General features: G+C 40.7%; 1 protein-coding gene across 1 annotated transcript in view; it reads left to right on the top strand.

Annotated features, from left to right (window-relative positions):
* Positions 1–21904, top strand: part of RB1CC1 (RB1 inducible coiled-coil 1) — a 176599-nt gene that overhangs the window by 21796 nt on the left and 132899 nt on the right. The window contains 3 exon segments of the mRNA XM_030553083.1: positions 4310–4439; positions 10379–10505; positions 10866–11036. Coding sequence (XP_030408943.1) covers positions 4369–4439; positions 10379–10505; positions 10866–11036 — 369 coding nt within the window. The 5' untranslated portion in view covers positions 4310–4368.

Genomic DNA, 21904 nt, shown 5'->3' with positions numbered 1-21904 from the left:
TCATTTCACAGTCTAACAGTTTTGTTGAGACTGTCTTCTTCTCTCACCTGTGTAAATTAGCACTAAATTCAGTGTTTTACTTGGGATTAAATTAGTGGAAGGGAGAAGAGAATTAGGTGCTCTGTATATAACGTTGTTGCTTTCTAGCTAAAAACAATGTTTTAGTCTCTGAATCCCCCTGAGGTGAAAATAGAGATCTTGACTAGTTTGTGTATATTTCCTATAACGTATATTTGAAAAGGTGGGAAGAGAGCACAGCTCCAGAATTTAGAAGGGAAGATTTTTTCTGAACTTTCCCCAGAGCTAGTCCTTTGAGTTGGTAGATATTTTATTTGTTCGTTTGTCTCCTCCACCCTCCATTTCAATTTCTATAAGTCTGGTGCCTTTCTAACGCTTCCATTTTTGTTTGACTCCTTCTGCTCCTTATTTTATTTTCAGTGTCTGTATACAAAGGGAAGTGCATTTTGCTTTGGAATAACCTGAAGTTTGAATGTAAATCAATAGTTATATTGCCATATCCCTCTGTTTAGGCATACTTATTTTAGTATGCTAGTGGCTTTTTTAGGTTTATCGTCACTTGGAAAGAAATTTTAAGCTAAACTGAAAAAAACAATTACTATGCTGCAATAAGTGTGTCCAGATGGGATTATATACTCTTATAACTAGTAAAATTCTTCCAGGTAGACAAGACCTAACTTTCTAGAATTCCTCCAGCAGCAGAAGAGCTTTTTTCAATGTGTTTGAAGTGCATTTTGAAATTACTCCTATAACTGTTCACTAATTTGGAAGTGGTTGCTCTCAAGCTTTCAGTTTTGTCAAATTCTGCTTTTCCAGGGCCAAACGCAAGCATGCAACAGAAGACAGGAGAAGAAAGAGGGAAAGAGTGCTTATTTTTGTTCAGATAGTGGAGCAGTAGTGATTGTTTTCGTCTCTGACAACATTTGTGTCTCCTTTCTCAAGCAGGGAGGATCTCTGGTTTCTCTGAGTGTATTTATGATAGCAAAATTCATACCCTTAATTCCTCACTAGTGCAAGATTGGATAACATGGTAGTAAAAATGACAGCCTTTTGTATACTAATGCCTCCATCTACCTTAGTGGAATATTACGGGCCTGAATTTTGGTAGTGTATTAGTGGACAAGAGAGAGGTCAGAAAGACGGCATCAGAACACTAGGACCCCTTCTCAGATGGCCTAGACTTCACCTTTTTCCTACTGTCAGATGTAGTAGGTACAGCATCCGGTAAGCAGACTAGTGCGCAGATCTGGGGTTATTAACCTGTGTTGTCAGACTTGAAAAATGCCATGTGCCATAATCCAGTAGAATGGTAACACCTGTTAGAACCTAATTCAGAATGAGAGGGGGAGGGGATAAGGAATAGATGATCTTGAACTCATGAAATTAAATAACCAAGGTTCCTCTTCAGAATATTCTTAGGTTTTTATAATTGTTGAGTCTATGGAAAGACCCAGGATTCAATAGCAGTCACCTCTAGTAGTTGCTTTAACTCAAACATTCTTAGTTTTTTAAACAGAACAACCTTGAGACAGTTTAGGAAGATAACAAATCCAGCTTTCAAAAACAAAAGTTCCCAGTATGTATTTGGTTGTGTCCTTTTTTCCAGTATTGAAGGGGAAGGATTTAATTGTCCATAGGATTTAAACACATGAATCTCTTTTCTATAGGTAGGTCAGATCATATTGGCCACACTGTGTCAGCTAATTGCACTATTGTGCCTCATAAAGAACAAGTGATACTTTTTGCTCTGCATAGGGTGACAGTTCAGATATTTGGGGCTTTTTTCTTATATAGGCTCCTATTACGCCCGTCTTGATTTTTCACACGTGCTGTCTGGTCACCCTAGCTCTGCATGAGGTAGACATTGAAGGATGCGAGAAACTACTTACTAGAACAAAGCAAACCTCCAGAACAGTAGCTTTTCTGATGTATAGGGCCAGTATATGAGATGCTATGTTGGATTATGTGCCTGACTTAGTTTACCTGCCATAAAAGGAGAGTGGCGTGATTGCAGTGTGGATATGCACACCCACTGATTTAGTACTCGGAAGTGATGCTGTAGATCGAAATGTTTCCCTTCAGCTGATTGTTCCTCATCCTGAAGAGTTGAAAGGAGACATGTTCCGTCTTTGTACAGGCAGAGAAAAAGAAACAGTATGGAGGTTCAAGTGGCATAAATCCCTTGTGTTCTGTATCCATATTGCAAATGTGGTCTTCTGGCATCACATAAAGTGGGAAGCAGCTGTTCAGAAGCAAATCGCCTTATTTTTTATTATTTGTATTACCGTAGTGCCTAAAAGCCCTAGTTGTGGACCAGGATCTTGTTGTGCTGGTGATTGTACAGACATAGAACAAAAAGATAATCTCTCCCCCAAAGAGCTGGCCTTCTCTTACTGCTCTGTCAGTGACCTTAATGTGGCAGGAGTGGTAATGTATATGAGATAGTAGGTTGCTGCCTCTCCAACTTTAAGCATCTCGTTTTTCAATGGCTGTGTTTGATCGGGGAAGGATGGATTGAGTCTATGGAAAGACCCAGAATTCAATTGAAGTGGACATATTCCCACTCTAATACTCCTGGGGGAATTCAGTGCTACTTTGCGTGTGCATATTTTTAATTTTTTTGTGCAGAAAAAAGCTTTTGCCGGAAAGTTGCTGCAGTTCTGCCTTTTGCGGGAGTGCTGGGACGCATGGGGACAGGGGCAGATGTGCTGGACTGAATGGGAGAAGCTAGGGGTCAGCCAGAGTTTGCATGGGGGAAGCTCCCTAACAATCCCTCCCCACCCCGCCCCACCCCCCCAAAAAAAACTGTTCCATACTTTTCCCACCCATATCCAACAAACCCTCCAAGTTCACACCCAGACTTCTTCCCAGCAATTACTTCCCTCTCGCTCAGCATCTCCATTACCCCTGACTCCCCCAAGCCTTTGCACTGCTCCTGAGGAGTGCGGGAAATATGGTTCTGTATTGTAGTTTATTATCTCAGAGTTATGTATTAATATGCCTAATAAGGAATCTATTTGTCAAATAACATTTCCTGAATCTTTTTTGTTGTCTATATTGTTACAGACATACTTGCTGACAGATATTTTGAAATAAATGACCAAAAATAATTGAAACTGGTGTGATTATAGTATGTTGTTTTGACAAATAAAATATTCAGAATTTTGCAGACTTTTAAAATATTGTGTGCATTATTTTTAATATTTTGTTGCAGAAATTTTTAAATTTTGGCACAGAATTCCGCCAGGAGTAACTCTAAGTAGCATTTAGCCTTCTAGTGGTTAGAGGAGTGAGAAGGGGGACCTGGTAAAACTAAACAAAAACAAAGATAAAACTAAACAGAACAAGAACAGACAATAGACCAGGAAGGAAAGAGGTCATGATAAAGGACAAAAGATGTTACTATAGGTATGTCTACACAGCAAAAATTGTGCCTGGGTTAACCTTCCCTCGTACTAGATCGAATCTTGCTAGTATGGGTAACAGTAATAGTGAAGACAGTATAGTGTGAGCTTCAGTGTAGGCTAATGAGCTGAGTACATACTCAGAGTGTGTGCCAGGCTTATATTACTCATACTTCATTACTATTGTTACTGTTGTTATAGCTGGGTTCGAGCTAGCTCAGGTAGGCAAGCTTGTGCACAGTTTTTGCTGTGTAGACATACCCTATATCAGGTCATATTGCTGGGGTACTGCGGAGGGAACCTGGGGACACCAGTCAGCAAATCCACTTTAAGATGAGCACCAACAAAAATAAGAGTGGTAACTATTGCCATAACCTTTCTATCCATATATTTAAAATGGATTTTAGACCAAATAAATTCTGAGTGACAAAAACTGGGGACAAAGATAAAGTCCTTCAAAATGTTGGTAGCTAGTCCAAATTTGTTGTTAAGGATTTTGTGTGGTGAAAGAGGATATGAGTAAAACATATTATAAATGATAAATTACAAATATACATTCTAGAGATGTAAGCAAATATTGGTTTGTGTGATGTACTTTTATGTTCATTATACAATAATTGTATAGTTTTATTTCATATTACTGAAACAAATAGCCACAAAATAGTCCGAAATAATAAATGGCAATATCTGACAGTGCCTCATCATCTACTGGGGATGATTTAGAAGCAATTACATCAGTTCTGCCACCATGGGCCCTTCCAGTATGTTGTCAGTTGAAAGATCTAATAAGTTGCTTTTGTGGTTTAGCTACCTTCCTAGTTTTTTTTTTTTTTTTTCCAAAAGTGAGTTAACTGTAAATGATACGATGTGCTTGGGTTTCTTTGCAGTTTCTAAATGATACTACCAAAGTGGAAGGTATAAACTTCAGGAACACACAGAAGTCATCATGAAGTTATATGTATTTGTGGTCAACACTGGAACTACCCTCACCTTTGACACAGAACTTGCGGTACAGAAGTAAGAAAATGAGTGAACTGCTGTGGGTTTTTTCTTGAAAATAAAGCCTCTGCGTGTGTGTGTGTACGCTAGACAGAATACTGAAATTATCCTCCATATGTGTAAGCAATAACATTACAGTCTCTGCAACTAGATGGTTCAACATAATTAATGCTCATTTTAATTATCCTCCACTACCAGAAAAATATACCTATACCTATAAATGAGCCATGCAATTTTTAATATTCATATGCAGCTGTAGCCAAAATGTGCTATCCAGTATAGTCCTTAACTGATATACTTTGCATTACTTTTATGCATAAAATAATGTCATTCTGTTGATCTGAAGCAGCCAAGAATTCACTAGTATTTAAAATGGAAAAACAAAACTAAAATAAAATTTCTAACTTGCTCTGAAGTATTTTCTTAATGATTGAGGAAACGTGCCCAGAAAGGGAAAAGGGAAACAGTGGAAGAAAGATGCCTGATGTCTTGGTAAGCAATAATATAAGGATTGTGGGCATAGAGTAGCATCAGGAAGAAAAAATAAGACTGCTGGGATGGTACATAACAGGCAACAGTGGCTTACTGACATAAAGCTTTTGTGTCTGGCCACATTTGGAATGTTGTCTTCAGTATGGATTGTCTAATGTGGTGTCCTCTTGACATGTTCCAAAGCAACATCATGATTTGATCGGATATTTGCTGCTGATGTTAAAATGGAGTTTTCTAAAGTGTTCTAGCATTTACTGGATATAATGGACCAGTCAATACTAGCTGATAAAAATACACAAAACATTTAAAAAAATCCTGTAGTTGGGACCCTCCTTCCAGATGTCATAGTATCCTCTTACAATGAGGCTATCCCTCTGGGGGAGGGGACCTCAGTTACTAAGAACAGACAGGTGATAGTAATAGGGTATTTAATTATTAGAAATGTATTTAGTTGGGTTTGTGTTGACCAGGAGAACCACATGGTAAATTCCCTTCTGGGTACAAAGGTTGTGGATCTCTTGAGACATCTAGACAGACTTACATGCAATTCTGGGGAGAAGCCAGAGGGCCTGGTGATTGTGGTAGATGTAGGTACTAGTGACATAGAGCAAGATAGGTGAGGGAGGCCAAATTTAGGCTGCTAAGTAGGGGATTAGAAGTCCAGAACCTCCATGGTAGCATTCTCTGAAATGGTTCCAGTTCCTTATACAGGGCCAGGTAGACAGGCAGAACTGTAGGATCTCAATGCATGGATGGTGTAGGAAGGACTGTTTTATGTTTGTTAGGAAAGAATGAGCCTATACAGTAACTCCTCACTTAATGTCGTCCCAGTTAACATTGTTTCCTTGTTACGTTGCTGATTAATTAGAGAACATGCTCATTTAACGTTGCACAATGCTCCCTTACAACTGTTTGGCAGCTGCCTGCTTTGTCTACTGCTTGCAGAAAGAGCAGCCCATTGGAGCTAGCTCATGGGGGCTTGGAACCGGGATGGGCCGGCAGTCCCTCATCAGCTTCCCTAAATTCCCTGTGCTGCAGTTGCCCAGCAGGCTATCAATTTCTGGCAGTTCAGCTGTCCCTCCCCCCATTTCCTTATGGTGCTCCTGCCGTCTGCCTTGGAGCTATGCCTGGGAGCCTCCTGCTTGCTGTGCAGAGAGGGTGGGAAGAAGAAGTGTGCTAATGTCAGGGTGTCTCCCTCTCCCTGCTCCTGTACCCTATCTCCATAGAGTTGGTGGGGGACAGGACAGAGCTCAGGATGGAGGGCACTTGCTGGCAGCAGCTGCTGTCTCAATTTGCTGATCTACTTAAAAAGGCAATGTACTTAGAGTGGGGTCAGCGTACACTTAAAGGGGCAATGCATGTCTCTCTCACACACACCTGGTATGTGAATCTCTGTCTCGCACGCACACACACACCCCTATCTTCTGCCTTGCTGTGTCTCCTCCCTCCATTCCTGCTGCCTTGTAAGTGTGAGGCTACATTATGTGTTTAACCCTTGAGGGCTCAGCTGAGTGCTAGTTCATTATTTAGCAGTAAGGCAGTCTCTGGGAAATATCCCACCCAATATTGTGTTTACAATATTGAATTTTGTTTAAAACTTACTCTGTGTGTGTGTGTGTGTGTGTGTGTGTGTGTGTGTATATATATTATATATATGTATAAAAATTAATCTTTTGTCTGGTGAAAAAATTATCTGGAACCTATTTCCCCCCCCCATTTACATTAATTATGGGGGAATTGATTCGCGTAACATTGTTTCGCTTAAAGTAGCATTTTTCAGGAACATAACTACAACGTTAAGTGAGGAGTTTCTGTACAAGAAGGATGGGTTGTACCTAAACCAAATCAGAACCAGATTGCTGGCATGTAAAATTTAAAAATGTTGTAGAGGAATTTTTAAACTAAGGGGGGGAAGCCAGCAGTTGCAGAGGTTCTCACAGTTGGGACAGACACATCCCTTGGGGAGGAATCTGTTAAGGGTATTCTCTATACCCTAGTAAAGAGGTGAGGATAGAAGTTGATAAAGTACAGGTAGGAGCTGAAGAGAAACAATCAAATGAAAAAGTCACATTCACTTATTCTGTGATAAGTCCCAAAAATGATGTATTTATTATTATGTCTATCTGAGACAGCAGAGAGCCAGTCACATGAAGGAAGACAAATAATATTGACAAATTTTATAAGTTCTTCTATATAAATGCACAAAATCTAAACGTTAAGATGGATGAACTTCCGTGCCTGGTATTAAATGAGGATATTAATATAATAACTATCACAGAAACTTGGTGCAACTATGATAATCAGTAGGACATAACACCAGAATACAAAATCCATAGGAATGACAAAGTAGGTCATGCTGGTGAGAGAGTGTCACTATATGTGAAAGAAAGCATAGAATCAAATCTAATATTAGATCAATCAAATTGTACCTTTATGTATCAAATTGTACCTTTGTATCAATCAAATTGTACCTGTATCTTTATGGATAGAAATTCCATGCTTGAAGAATAAGGGTCTAACAGTAGGAATATATTACTGACCATCTGACCACTATGGTAATGGTGATTATGAAATGCTCTGGGAAATAAGAGGGGATATAAAAATAAGAAAACTCAATAGTAATGGGGGATTTCAACTATCCCAATATAGTCTGGGTATATGTCACTTCAGAATGGGATGCAGAAGTAAAATTTCTAGATAGCATTAATGACTGCTTGTTTGAGCAGCTGGTCCTGGAAGCCACAAGAGGAGAGGCAATTTTTGATTTAGTCTCAAGTGGCACACAGGATCTGGTCAAGAGATGATGACAGCTAAACACTTGTTAATAGTGACCATTATGTAATTAGTTTAACATCCTTGTCGGAGGGAAGGTACCAAAGAATCTCAGCACAGTAGCATTTAACTTCAAAAAGGGAACTGCACAAAATAGTAAATTAGTTAAATGGAAATTAAAAGGAACAGTCACAAGAGTGAAATACCAGCAAGCTGCATGGAAACTTTTTTAAAATACCATAATAGAGGCTCAAACTATATGTATATCCCAAATTTAAAAAAAACCAAAACAAACACTGAAAGGACTAAAAAATGCCACCATGGCTAAACAGAGTAAAAGAGGCAGTTCGAGATAAAAAGAATCGTTTAAAATTGGAAATCAGATCCTACTGAGGAAGATAGAAACAAGCATAAATTCTGGCAAGTGAAGTGTAAAAGTAAAATTAGGCAAGCCAAACAAGTATTTGAAGAACAACTAGCAAGAGACATAAAAACTAAGAATTTTTTTAAAGTATATCAGAAGCAGGAAGCCTGCCAAATCACTAGTGGGGCCACTGGATAATAGAGGTTCTAATGGAGCAGTGAAGGAAGATAAGGTCATTGCGGAGAAGCTCAATTAATTCTTGCATCCATCTTTACAGCAGATTCATTCCCACACCTGAGCTTTTGTTTCTGGGTGACAAATCTGAGGGACTGTCCTAACCAGAGGTGTCACTAGAGGAGATTTTGGAACAAATTGATAAATTAAACAGCAGTAAGTCCCCAGGACTAGATGATATTCTCCCAAGAGTTCTGAAGGAACTCAAATATGAAACTGCAGAACTATTAACTGTGGTATGTAACCTATCACTTAAATCAGCCTCTGAATCAGGTGGCTGAAGGATAGCTAATGTGATACCAATTTTAAAAAAAAAGGCTCCAGAGTTGATTATGGCAATTGTAGGCCAGTAAGCCTAATTTCAGTAACAAGAAATTGGTTGAACCTGTAGTAAAGAACAGAATTATCAGACATGAAGAGTTACACGATTTGTTGGTCAAGTCAAAATGGCTTTTATGAAGGGAAATCATGCCTCACCAATCTACTAGGATTCTTTGAAAGGGTCAACAAATGTGGGAAAGAGTGATCCAGTTGATTTAGTGTACATGGACTTTTTGACAAGGTCCCTCACCGAAAGCTATTCAGCAAAGTAAGCAGATGTGATAAGAAGGATGGTCCTCTCATAAACTGCTTAAAAGACAGAAAACAAAGGGTAGAAATAAATGGTGAGTTTTCAGAATGGAGAGAGGTAAATAGTAGGGTCCCTCAAGGATCAGTACTGGGTCCAGTGTTCAGTATATTCATAAATGATCTGGAAAAGGGGGTAAGCAGTGAGGTGGCAAAGTTTGCACATGATACGAAATTACTCAAGATAGTAAAGTCTAAAGCAGACTGCTAATAGTTACAAAGGGATTTCACAAACTGGGTGGGCAACAAATGACAGATGAAATTCAACATTGCTAAATGCAAGTAGTGCATATTAGAAAACAAAATCTCAACTATACATACAAATGATGTGTGTAAATTAGTTATTGCCTCTCAAGGAAGAGATCCTGTTGTGATTGTGAATAGTTCTTGGAAAACATCTGCTCAATGCTTAGCTGCAGTGAAAAAAGCTAGGAAAGGGTTAGCTAATAAGACAGAAAATATCATAAGCCCATGGTACACCCATACCTTGAATACTGCTTGTAGTTCTGGTCAGTTCATCTAAAAAAAAAGATACATTATAATTGGAAAAAGTACATAGAAGGGCAACAAAGTGATTAAGGATATGGAACAACTTCCATATGAGGAGAGATTAAAAAGACTGGGATGTTTCATCTTGGAAAAGAGGCAACTGGGGATGTGTGGGAGGGGATATTGTAGAGGTCTACAAAATCATGGATGGTGTGTAGAAAGTGAATAAGGAAGTATTATTTACCCCTTCAAATAATAAGAACCAGGGCATGTTGTGAAGGCCAAAACTATAACAGGGTTTAAAAAAGAATTAGATAAGTTCAGAGAGGATAGCTCCCTCAATGGCTATTAGCAAAGATGGTCAGGGATGCAATCCCATCCTCTTAGTGTCCCTAGTTTCTTACTGCCAAAAGTTGGCAGTGTATGACATGGGATGGATCTCTCCATAATTGCTTTGTTCTGTTCATTCCTTCTGAATCATCTGATATTGGCCGCTCTTGGATGTCAGGATACTGGGCTAGGTGGACCATTAGTCTGACCTACTATGACTGTTCTTATGTTCTTATAACTTCTCCTAAGATAATATTAGACTGTGGAAGATGAGAGTTAAACTGAGCCAGTAGTTGGCTCATGTTCAGAGTTTAATATAACTTTGGCAGTAATTGCCAGAAATGCATGTTAATCCTGGACTCCAGCATTACAGTTGCAGATGTGCTTCTTGTGTAAATAGCTGAGATGTATCATTTTGTAAACACATTTCTCTGAGGATGGGTCATGTTTTGCTCTTAGTCTATGAATTGGTAGCCAGAATACAACGGATTGTAGTATTTACACAACCATGCATTTTGCCCTGTTAGTTTTTTTCCTACTGCTGCTAGAGTTAAAAATTACTTTGTATGTTACAGAAATATTATGCATGAGAGAAGATCAGTTGCTTAAATAAGATATTGATACTAAAGTTCCTGTTTTCCCTTTTTAGTGTGTCTGACCTTAAACATGCAATCCAAACCAAGTATAAGATTGCCATTCAGCACCAGGTGCTGGTTGTCAATGGAGGGGAGTGTATGGCAGCAGACAGAAGAGTCTGTAGTTACAGTGCTGGAACAGTAAGTGTATGCTATAGTATCTCTCTTTGTCCCCTTACAAAACAAAGTGTTGAGAGGATGCGTGAGTTCTAGCTTTCTAGTGATGTGTGGGGGTTTTTGGAGGTGGGGGGGTTGAGGTTTATGATGTTGTTTTTTTTTTCTGGAGAAACTTTTTTTTGTTTGTTCTTGGCTTTTCGTATCAGGAAATGAGTGGTTTTACATATAATTCTCTTGGATGCAATACTCATATAAGTAACGTGCCATGAATAGTTATGTAAGTTATGCTGTTTTCAGAACATGCTAGTGCAATTAGTTGATTGGAGTATGTGCATGTTTTATTTTCTCAAAGTTCTTTATGAAGATATTTTTATTTTAATATAGGACACAAACCCAATTTTCTTGTTTAACAAAGAGATGATCTTATGTGAACGCCCACCAGCTATTCCCAAAACCACATTTTCAGCAGAGAATGAGATGGAATTAAAAGTTGAAGAATCTCTCATGATGCCTGCCGTGTTTCACACGGTAGCTTCCCGGACACAGCTTGCTGTGGTAAGTTATATTTGAATCCTTGAGAATTTAGTGGGTTTAATACTAATCAGAATAATTCCATGTCACATCAGTAATAACTCCAGGCTAGTTGTCAATTTGAGTTGATTCAAAAAGTGGTATGTGCATCATATCGGTGTTGGCAGTTTTTTGGATGCCTCAGTTTCATGTTTGGATGTATTGAAGTGTGCTAAGGTCTTCTGAATCTTGATGTTGCTTGAAGAAACTTGAGAGCATCTCAGCATAAATTGTAATGGCATTCCCAGGGTGCAACCTGGAACTGGGGTTCTGTTATTCCCCCTTAACTCTTCTGCCTGGGCTATCTCTCACAATGCTTTGCTAGTGACAAGCAGCAAACCTCTCCAGGAGCTGCTGTCACTCAGCACAACAGCATGTGGAGCCCCACACCCAGCTAGATTGCATGAATGCTCCCAAAGCCACTCACAAATCACATAGAGAGAGGCACCAGCCAGTTCCTCCCAGCTTCCCAGCCTTGCACCCCTGGACTGACCACCCCTGATCAGAAGTCTGAACGGTGTAAGTTTATTACTCTGCCTGCCCCTCTCTCTCTCAATATGGAGAGAACATGCACCAGCCTTTGTACCTGAGCTGAGATTTCCCAAGCACTTAGAATCATAGACTTAAGGTCAGAAGGAACCATTATGATCATCTAGTCTGACCTCCTGCACAACGCAGGCCACAGAATCTCACCAACCCACCCCTATAACAAACCCTTAACCTATGTCTGAGCTATTGAAGTCCTCAAATTGTGGTTTAAAGACTTCAAGGTGCAGAGAATCCTCCAGCAAGTGACCTGTGCCCCACGCTGCAGAGGAAGGCGAAAAAACCCCAGGGTCTCTGCCACTCTGCCCCAGAGGAAAATTCCTTCCTGACCCCAAATATGGCAATCAGCTAAACCTGAACATGTAGGCAAGACTCGCCAGCCAGACGCCCAGGAAAGAATTCTCTTTAACTCAGATCCCATCCCATCACAGGCCATTGGGCATATTTACCGCTAATAGTCAAAATCAATTAATTGCCAAAATTAGGCTAGCCCATCATACCATCCCCTCCATAAACTTATCAAACTTAGTCTTGAAGCCAGATACGTCTTTTGCCCTCACTGCTCCCCTTGGAAGGCTGTTCCAGAACTTCACTCCTCTGATAGTTAGAAATCTTTGTCTAATTTCAAGTCTAAACTTCCTGATGGCCAGTTTATAACCATTTGTTCTTGTGTCCACATTGGTACTGAGCTTAAATAATTCCTCTCCCTCCCTGGTATTTATCTCTCTCTGATATATTTATAGAGAGCAATCATATCTCTCCTCAGCCTTCTTTTGGTTAGGCTAAACAAGCTGAGCTCTTTGAGTCTCCTTTCATAAGACAGGTTTTCCATTCCTTGGATCATATTCGTAGCCCTTCTCTGTACCTGTTCCAGTTTGAATTAATCCTTCTTAAACATGGCAGACCAGAACTGCACACAGTATTCCAGATGTGGTCTCACCAGTGCCTTGAATAATGGTACTAACACCTCCTTGCTTGATGCATCCCAAGACTACATTAGCTTTTTTCATGGCCATATCACATGGGCGGCTCATAGTCATCCTGTGATCAACCAATACTCAAAGGTCCTTCTCCTCCTCTGTTACTTCCAACTGACGCGTCCCCAGCTTATAACAAAAATTCTTGTTATTACTCCTTAAATGCATGACCTTGTGCTTTTTGCTATTGAATTTCAAACAAATCACAGTTTTTTATATAAAATATAAAAAAGATTTATTACGGAAAGAGAGATTTTAAATAAGAAGTGGTAGGCATAAGAGTTCAGAGATAGTTACCAAAGAAAATAAAAGATAATCACACAATCTAAATTTTAAACCTTATGACACTAGGTAGTATTTAGCAAGCAATTTTCTCACCCCCACTGCATGTTACAGTTCTTAGTATACGGGTCTCTCTTGAGCCTGGACCAGTTTCCTCAGTTGAAGTTTTTGTCTTCTCAGGATTCTTGTTGCTTCAAGCATTGCGGGGAGGGCGGAGAAAGGCCAAGGCAAGATGCCACTGTTTCTTAAACCCTCAGTCCATGTGTCTAGAAGACACTTGCCCAGACATGTCCTGGCGGGCTTTGCTGAATCAATAGGTTGAGCAATCCTCCTGGTGTGGACTTGTGCAACTGAGTCATAGGGCTTGGCTACACTTGAGAGTTACAGCGCTGGTGGTGTACATTACAGTACTGTAACTTATTCCCCGTCCACACTGGCAAGGCATATACAGCGCTGTATCTCCCTGGCTACAGCGCTGCATGTACTCCACCTCAGCGAGAGGAATAAAGAGAACAGCATTGCTGTTGCAGAGCTGGGGTGCCAGTGTAAACAGTGATTAACCTTACTACGCTGTAACTGACCTCCGGAACCTTCCCATTATGCTTTAAGTAAAGATAACACTTTGTTTTGTTGTGATGCCTCTCTTTGTTTTATTGTGAACTTGGGGCTCCTGGAGCTGCTTATCTAAAAAAACCAAACACAGCTCCTGTTTGCAGTGAATGAGCAGAGGCGGGGGATCCCTTTGGAATGTCCACAGTTAGTGTTTGCTTGAGGAGAGAAGCAGCGCAGCGGGTGGGAGGGGAGGGTGTCCGTTTCGGAGCAGCTGCTTATCTGGTCTGTGAGAAAAAACAAAGAAGGCTATTTGCATTTAGTGAATGAGAGAGGGGTGGGGAAAGTAGTTGGAACTTGCAAGGCAGGGAGCTGACACAGTGTCAGCTCCAAAAATCCACTCTCTCTCTGTCTCCCCCATGCTCCCTGTCACACTCCACCCCACCCTTCTCTTTTGCAAAGCATGTTGCAGCCACGTGAACGCTGGGATAGCTGCCCATAATGCACCACTCCCAACACTGCTGCAAATATGGCCACACTGCAGCGCTGGTAGCGGTCAGTTTGGCCACACTGCAGCGCTTTCCATACACAGCTGTACGAAGACAGTTTTAACTCCAGCGATGTACAGCTGCAAGTGTAGCCAAACCCATAGAGTTAAGCAGTCCCCATTGTGTGGTGTTTGGGCAACTGTCATTTAATTGTAAATTCCTTAATTGCAGCTCCTCTGCTAATTAATGGTCATTGAACGCCCTTCTGGACGGGAGTCCTTTGTATGTCTCTAGCAAACTTGCAGCATATTTCAGTAACAACCATACAGCAAAATCTCGTAACTTCATACTCATTAATGATATACATATTTGCACAGTGGGTTTCAACAGATCATGACCTTTCATATGATATCTTACATGGTATGTTTAGTATAAAATATCACAATGATATATGAGTGATTAATACGGGGGTTACAGGATGCCATTTTGCGGTGCATGTGTCACAGTAATAGAGCTTTCAGGAAACATTTTTGTGGATTCATGGTATTTGCTAAATGTATTGTATGCTGCTGGCATGGACACTATAACTTCTCTGGTTGTTTGAGCCTTAATGCCTTTTGCTTTATTTTCAACATGCTTAGTCTATCTCAGCTTGAGGACAGGATAACTTACCAGTTGTTTTGCAAATATTATTAAACCAAATAGAATCATGGTGGATACAGTTTTAAAAATTGTACTTTTCCAATCTCCTATCTAAGTTTTGGAAGGTTAAAAAAAAGCCTCATTTCCCAAAAGTTTGTATAGATCTTGGTTCTTTAGTTACTTGTGAGTGCTAGTTTTCCACTTACATAATAAAACACTCTGAGTTCCATTTGGATCTCTCTAAATTAGGGTATTTGTATAGATAGGAAATGAATGTTTCCTACAATAAAGCATCTACAGATGAAGTACATGGTATAGATAACAGTGTAGACCAGGTTCAGGAATGTGCAACACTGCATTCAGTACTTGGATTGACTGACTGCTTCTCTTCAGACTAGCAGAGGTTAAATGAAATGAAGGCAATATAGAAGTGAGCCAAATGATAAAAATGTTAATCATCTTCATTGTACACGGGTAACTGTAGAAGTCTTCAAACATTGGATGATGTTTTGTATCACATGTAATAGGCAGGCCCAACTTGATACATAATGGTAATACAAATCCTTTTTTTCAATAGGATTTTAATAGGCTATCTGTCTTGGAACTAAAATGTTCAGTCAGTTCTGATGACTGTGTCTGATGCACTCAAAAATAAAATTTGTTAAACTGTTTGTTTTAAATAAAGTGTTAATACGACACAGCAGTATTGTGACGGGGAGGGACTCAGCATCGCGGCGCCTCCTGCTAGCCGTTATGGGAATTAGCTCTCGGCTTGCCTGTTCGCCTTCAGCTAGAGGTGTCATGCCACTCTTTGGACCTGCGTCACTTGCCAAACTGCAGCCCCTTCTTCTGGGCATGGTCCTCCGGCTGTGCCCCCACTCCGGTATCTCCCCCCTTCTGGGTGACTGGTAGTCCTTAGTACCCCCCACTTGCCTCAGCGGCCTACTTCAGTCCAGGGTCTAGCCCCTCTCCTCAGGGGCAATCTGCAGTCTAGATACTGGCCACTTTCCTCATTGGCAAGTGAGGTGCAAGGGGGAGTGGGGGAGTAGGGACCCAGGCACGCCTGCTACTCTGGGTCTCAACCCAGGGACCCTATAGCCGCAGCCACTTACTGCCGTCCTCCAACCTGCTGCCTATTTTCCCTGGGCCGCTTCCCCAGTAGCTCTTGCACCCTCTCAGCCCTTGTAGCAAGGCATCAGCCAGCAGCTCACCCTCCCACTCTGCTGCCCCTGCCGAGCACTGCTCTATCTATGGCACTTCTTCAAGCAGCCAGTCCTCCTCCCTTGCCCTCCAGTGAGAGACTCCCTTCAGCTCTGCTGAGCAGCCCTTTATATATGGCCTTCACTGACCCTGATTTGCTGCTTCAGCAAGGCTTGCTCCCTATTGGTGGGCTCAATAAGCCCTTTCCTGATTAGTGGGTTCTGAGCTGCCTCCCTGGTGCTGCTTTTAACTCCTTCTTCTCTCTGTGTGGGGCAGCTGCCCCACCACAAGCATTAATAGGAATTGTGTTGACAATGTGCTGGGCTTGATGCCCTCCCCAGTGTGGAGGGCAGTTTCTTCCCTTGCCTGCTAATTTGTCAAACAAGGAAGAACTTTTTCAATTGGCATTAATAACCTGACTTTCATGTGTCCTTAGAGGACATGGACAAATCTTTGGTCTAATGGGCCCAAACTTATCTCTAACACTTTGGGGATGGAGAATAGAATAAAGTGTTCTTACCCCCACATGCATGTTACTTTCTCACCCTAAGGTTGGAGAGGAGATTTCCCATCTCCCTGGGGGAGGAAGGTGGTTTAATGCAGTGGTACTCCAACCTTTATTAAGCTCAACACCCCCTTGTAAACCTTGATAGGTGGTTGCGACCCAGAGACCACCCCCCAGAGAGGCCCCCCCGACCCAATTTCCCACAGCCCTCCAGTGGCTCCTTGGGGTGGGAAGGACTCAGAACTAAGGTTATAGATGCTCTGAACAGAGATAAATAGCTACGGAATGCCCCACTTGCAACTGGCAGAAGTGAGGCGACACAGACCACCAAAAAAACCCCACAGTCCATGGGGCCCTGAGTGTGAGGGGTGGGATTTGGGGGTCTTGGGTTGTAATGCAGAAGGATTTGAGAGTTTTAAAGTTTTGGGGAAGGATTTGCAGGGCAGAAGGGTCCAATGAGGGTTGGCAAGCCAATAGTCTCCACCCCCACTCCCCGCCAAACACAGGCCCCATTCATGGCCCATGTAGGGCAGGGTATGGGTGGATTTGGGGGTCTATGGGGAATATATTGGGGGGGCAGAAGGAGCTGTAAGGCAGTGAGGGAAGATTTTTGGAGCTTGAGAGGTGAGATGTGGGGGGAATTCATGTCTGTGGGCTACGGGTACATGGGGGTCTGAGCTAGTGGGTCAGGGTAGGGTATGGAAGATGGGGTCATCTGGCTGTTGGGGGTAAGGGTACACGGTGGGGGTTACTTACTGGAGAATATGACACCAACCGCTCCCTCACATCTCATATCCTGTATGACTGGTTGGGATTGGCTCCCTGCTCTGACCATTGCAACCTCTGGAGTCTCAGCACTGCTCAAGTGTGGCCCAGCCTAAGCACCATATACGCATATTTGGCCCGGGGGGCTGGCTGGGCCAAATATATGTGCATGGTGTTGCAACCTGGTGCATATGGTCACAGGGCTTTTTACCTAGCTGCTACCGTCTCCTCCCTCCGCACCCTCCATCATGATGGGAGGGTCAGCTGAGCCAAACCTCAATGGTGCTGTGACCCTGTGCATCAGGTCTCAATGCCCAGAGCAGGGAGATTACATCAGTTAGCCCCGGAACTCTTTGATTTGTTCTAGTGACCTAGAAACCCCAGTTTACTGGATAGGTCTCTAGACTAGGCCAATGATGGTTCTTTGGAGCAGCATGGAGGGATTTGGAAAAAAGGTTGGAGAAAAGTGGGGATGTGACTATTAAGATGTGTACCCCAGTATCCCTGTGGGGAGGATTATGGAATGATTGCACCTATGCTCCAGACTAGGGTCGTCAGCCTTTCGGAAGTGGTGTGCCAAGTCTTCGTTTATTCACTCTAATTTAAGGTTTCGCAGTAATACATTTTAATGTTTTTCGAAAGTCTTTTCTATAAGTCTATAAAATATAACTAAACTATTGTTGTATGTAAAGTAAATGAGGTTTTTAAAATGTTTAAGAAGCTTCATTTAAAATTAAACTAAAATGCAGAACCCCTCTGACCGCTGGCCAGGACCCGGGCAGTGTGAGTGCCAATGAAAATCAGCTTTCGTGCTGCCTTTGGCGCATGTGCCATAGGTTGCCTACCCCTGCTTCACACCCTGGGAGTAATGAGGATTCCTGAGTCAGCCACAAATTTCCAGCGTGACCATGGGCAACTCACTTAATCTACCCTGTACCTCAGTTCCCCCATCCATAAGAAAGTAGATAATACTTCTGTACCTCACGTGGTTGTTGTGAGGATAAAATTTATGAATTGTAAGGTGCTCAAGTAATATAAGGGCTATATAAGATACTTGAATATTTATGGAGACAACCAGACTGACATCAATACAGCTTTCTCCCTGTCTTTGATTGGCACTGTGTAAGGTGGGTAATAAGGTCAAGGACTGTAGTAATTACGATGTCTTTGTGTCCTTGCCTTACACAGGAGGGAACTGGACCCAGGATATGGAGCAGCAAGTAGAGAGCTGAGTTACCTATCCCTCTTCCTCCAAGTTTCCTCCCCTCTATAAGCATTTCTTCGAGTTCTAGTCTGGAGTTGTGCTTTCGGTTTTTAACTTTGATAATGGATCACACTACATAGTTAGTGTGTGTTGCTTAGGGCTCTGTTTCTTCTGGACAGAGCCTTACATTGTGAGAGTCTGCTGGGTTGAGTACAGAAAATGAATGTGATTATAATTTTAATAAAAATGAGTTTATTTTTTCTTTAATCTGAAGGAGATACTAACATCCTATGACAGTGTGTGCAATTTTTTATTTACTGCACTCCCGTAGTTTTATCCATAAACACATGTAGATCCTATTCAGAAGTGTTAGTTACTGTTGGCAAGTATTCTAACTTGTAGGAAATCGCATATCTCAGAATGCCTCTTTTGGGTCCTGATCACCTATTTTAAGGATCCCAGAAGGAAGAGCATGCTGTGTGTGTGTGGTATGCCTTTTCATGGCAGTCTTCTGCCAGTCAGCAATAAAGGGTAAAATGGTGTGGTTACTTATCTGATGCCATGTTGCTGCTTTGCTTTGCAAAAGAAGCATATCTGTAAAATGCCAGGAATTCTTCTTCAAATTATTCCAGATTTTAAAAAAAGTTTAGAATTTAAAAAGAGCATTTTGCTGGGACTTAGAATCTGGGTCTTGTACTTCCAGCTCTGTCACTAGCTTTGTGGATGACCTAGGGCAAGTCATATCACTGCCCAGTGCCTCAATTTCCCCATATGTAATATGAAGATAATACCTTCTTTGTAAACTGCTTTGAGATCTAGGGATGAAAAGCACTGTATGAGAGCTGGGTGGTAGTATTATTAAAGGGGAAATTAATAAACGGTCATACCCCTTCTCCACTGTTAATTTTGTCCTGTAGTTTGTCTTTGAATATTATAGGCTTGTGTATTGGACAGCTCATGAAACATATCAGCAAACTCTGTATCTTGGGAAAATCCTATAATTCACTCTGTAATTGGAAGATCATAAGTATAATAAAACCATGGTGACTGCTGCATGATAGTACAGCCCTCAGAGAGATCGTGAAGGAGGGTTCTCTAACCTTGTACTCTTCAGAGTACTTTTTCATGGTGTCTGTTTTGAAGCAACATAAAGAGGAATTCAAGAACAAATGGGGTGGGGCGTGGGGAGAGTGGAAATGTTACTAGTCACTGTATCTCAGCATCTTCTGTCTTTACATAATTGTCTGACCCCACTCTAGTCTGATTTGAATAACTTCCTGAACATGTGAAAATGTAAACAGATAAAAATAGAAAAATGCTTAAAAGTAAACACTGATATTATCTGCCAAAGTTATATGTATATAAAAAATAGAATTCTACCAAGCTTAAGTAAAAGGAAATACCTTGCCAAAATTTAAAAAGGCCAGTGGGAAACTGCCAAACACATACTTTAGGGGTAGACCAAGCCCCTCAATAAAATGGGAAGAATAACAGTGTGAAAAGTGTTACAAAATATCAGTTCACTGTTCTCTCCTCATTAAGAGGCAGTTCTCTTCCCCTGAGAGATCCAGTGCAGGTCCTGAGGTTCCAAATGCTGAGGCATCCTGATCTTTATCCAAGAAGAGCCCTCCTATTCATTTAAGAAGTGTTCCGTGACTTTTCTCTCTCTCTCTCGAGAGTTTCTTTAACTGGAAGTCCTTTATGGACAATAACCTGGGTTTTGAAAGCGTAAGGTCTAAAGTCCTCAAATATAAGCAGCCTTAAGAAAGAGAGTCCCTTCCTGAACATCAAAGATGTCAACAAGAAATCACCTCCATGCCATAAGACTTCCTGGACAGCTGAAGGGTGAGATAAATCCCACTTCGCTCTAAACCACAGGAAGATTTAGAAGTCAGAATTTGTTAAGATTCCAGGGAATTTCTGTGCTTTGAGGAAAGCTAGAATTTGGCCTTCAGGATTCTAGAAAGGCAGGTTTTTTGCTCTGCAACTCCCTTATAGTTGAGATTCTTGTTCTGTAAATCCAGACCATTGTTCTTGATTCATTGAAATTCCAAATTAATAAACTGAAGATATCCTGATTCAAACTAAATACCAAGAAAGATTATTCTAGAAGTAGGAAAGAAGTAAAGCCTTTAGCAGCCTTAATATTTGAAATCTTTTCCTAAGAATCATAAGCGGATGGAGTTACATAGCTTAAACCTAATGTATTGTAGCTAAGTACTTGTGCCTAAATTCAGTCATTTGTTCTTCATCTACAGAACATTGTAATCTGGAGGAAATAATATTTGCATTTTGTCTTAGGGATCTAACCGTTACCAGTTTACTAAAGCTTTTCGCTGTTGCTTAAAGAACTAGTCTTGAGATCGTAGCTGTACATTTAAAAATCTAGAACTATACTGTAAGATCTCTGTGAAAATTCAGTATTTTATGGTTTAAACTTTATGTTGTCTTGTTTAAACTCAGTTCCTAACGTTAAAGGCTACTGAAAGCTAGCAGCTTTCTTAAATCACTGTTCTGCTCTGCAAGGGTGTATAAAAATCAATGATTTAAAAAAAAAATCAGATTTTTTTGTTTAAATTGCATTTTTAAATTTAAATTAAATCTACTTCAAATTTAATTTGAAATTGACAAATTGTGTTAATGCCTAACTTATCTGTTAAAATAATTTAAATTAAATACCAGATAAACAACGGTACATATTTGTTTCTAATTTTTAAGGAAAATCAAACCACTGAACTTCTGGAAGTCATTGGCTAAGCATCTGGAGCCAGAGTTTAAGCACTAAATTATTATTTTTTTTAACAGCAATAGCCTCTTCTGCAAGTGCAGAGAAAATATTTTCTTAATTTCTTGTTCAACTAGTTCATTTCAATGACTAGGTCACATAAAGTGCAGAAACCCATTGGGAATTGAAAAACCAATAAAGTTTGTCATCCCCGTCCCCCCACCCCCTTTAGGAAAAAACTAAAATTTACAAACACAAAACACAGTTAAATCAGTTACACCTCTACCGCGATATAATGTGACCCGATTTAACACAAATTCAGATATAACGTGGTAAAGCAGTGCTGGGGGGGGGAGGGGGTTGTGCACTCCAGTGGATCAAAGCAAGTTCGATATAACGCGGTTTCACCTATAATGCGGTAAGATTTTTTTTTGGCTCCCGAGGACAGAGTTATATCGGGGTAGAGGTGTATTTAAATCGAGGTTTCCTGCTTGCTGATTTAAATCACGATTGAAATCGGTGATTTAAATTACTTTGATTTAAACACGCCCTGTTTTCTTCTCTATATCCTACACATTTACACCCCCCCCCCACTGTGATGTCTTTGTATGTGTGAGAATTACCTTCTCATGAGAGAAGCATCTTCAGATCCCTTTGTCTTGTAACATTATACTGTGAGTGAGTAGTTTCAAAATCTCCCTTCTGCCCTTATTTGAGTGTTATAAATTTTAAGAATATTTTTACACTAACTTTAATTGTGTTGTGTGTTTCTAACTAGAGTTACGTAATGTGTTAATACATTGCATGCCAAACTAGCCTTATCTCCATACTTCTTGTAGTAACTTAATAAGTTACTGTTTTACCTTTTGTCTGTTTTAAATACCTAATGCAATATACTTCTTGATATTTCTGTTATAGCGCTTATACATTGGTGGATGTCATTACCTTCAATAATCTCTCAGATTACATC

The sequence above is a fragment of the Gopherus evgoodei genome, chromosome 2 (assembly GCF_007399415.2).
Source record: "Gopherus evgoodei ecotype Sinaloan lineage chromosome 2, rGopEvg1_v1.p, whole genome shotgun sequence".
In the NCBI taxonomy this organism is placed as follows: domain Eukaryota; kingdom Metazoa; phylum Chordata; order Testudines; family Testudinidae; genus Gopherus; species Gopherus evgoodei.
This window is presented reverse-complemented; position numbering and strand designations above follow the sequence as displayed.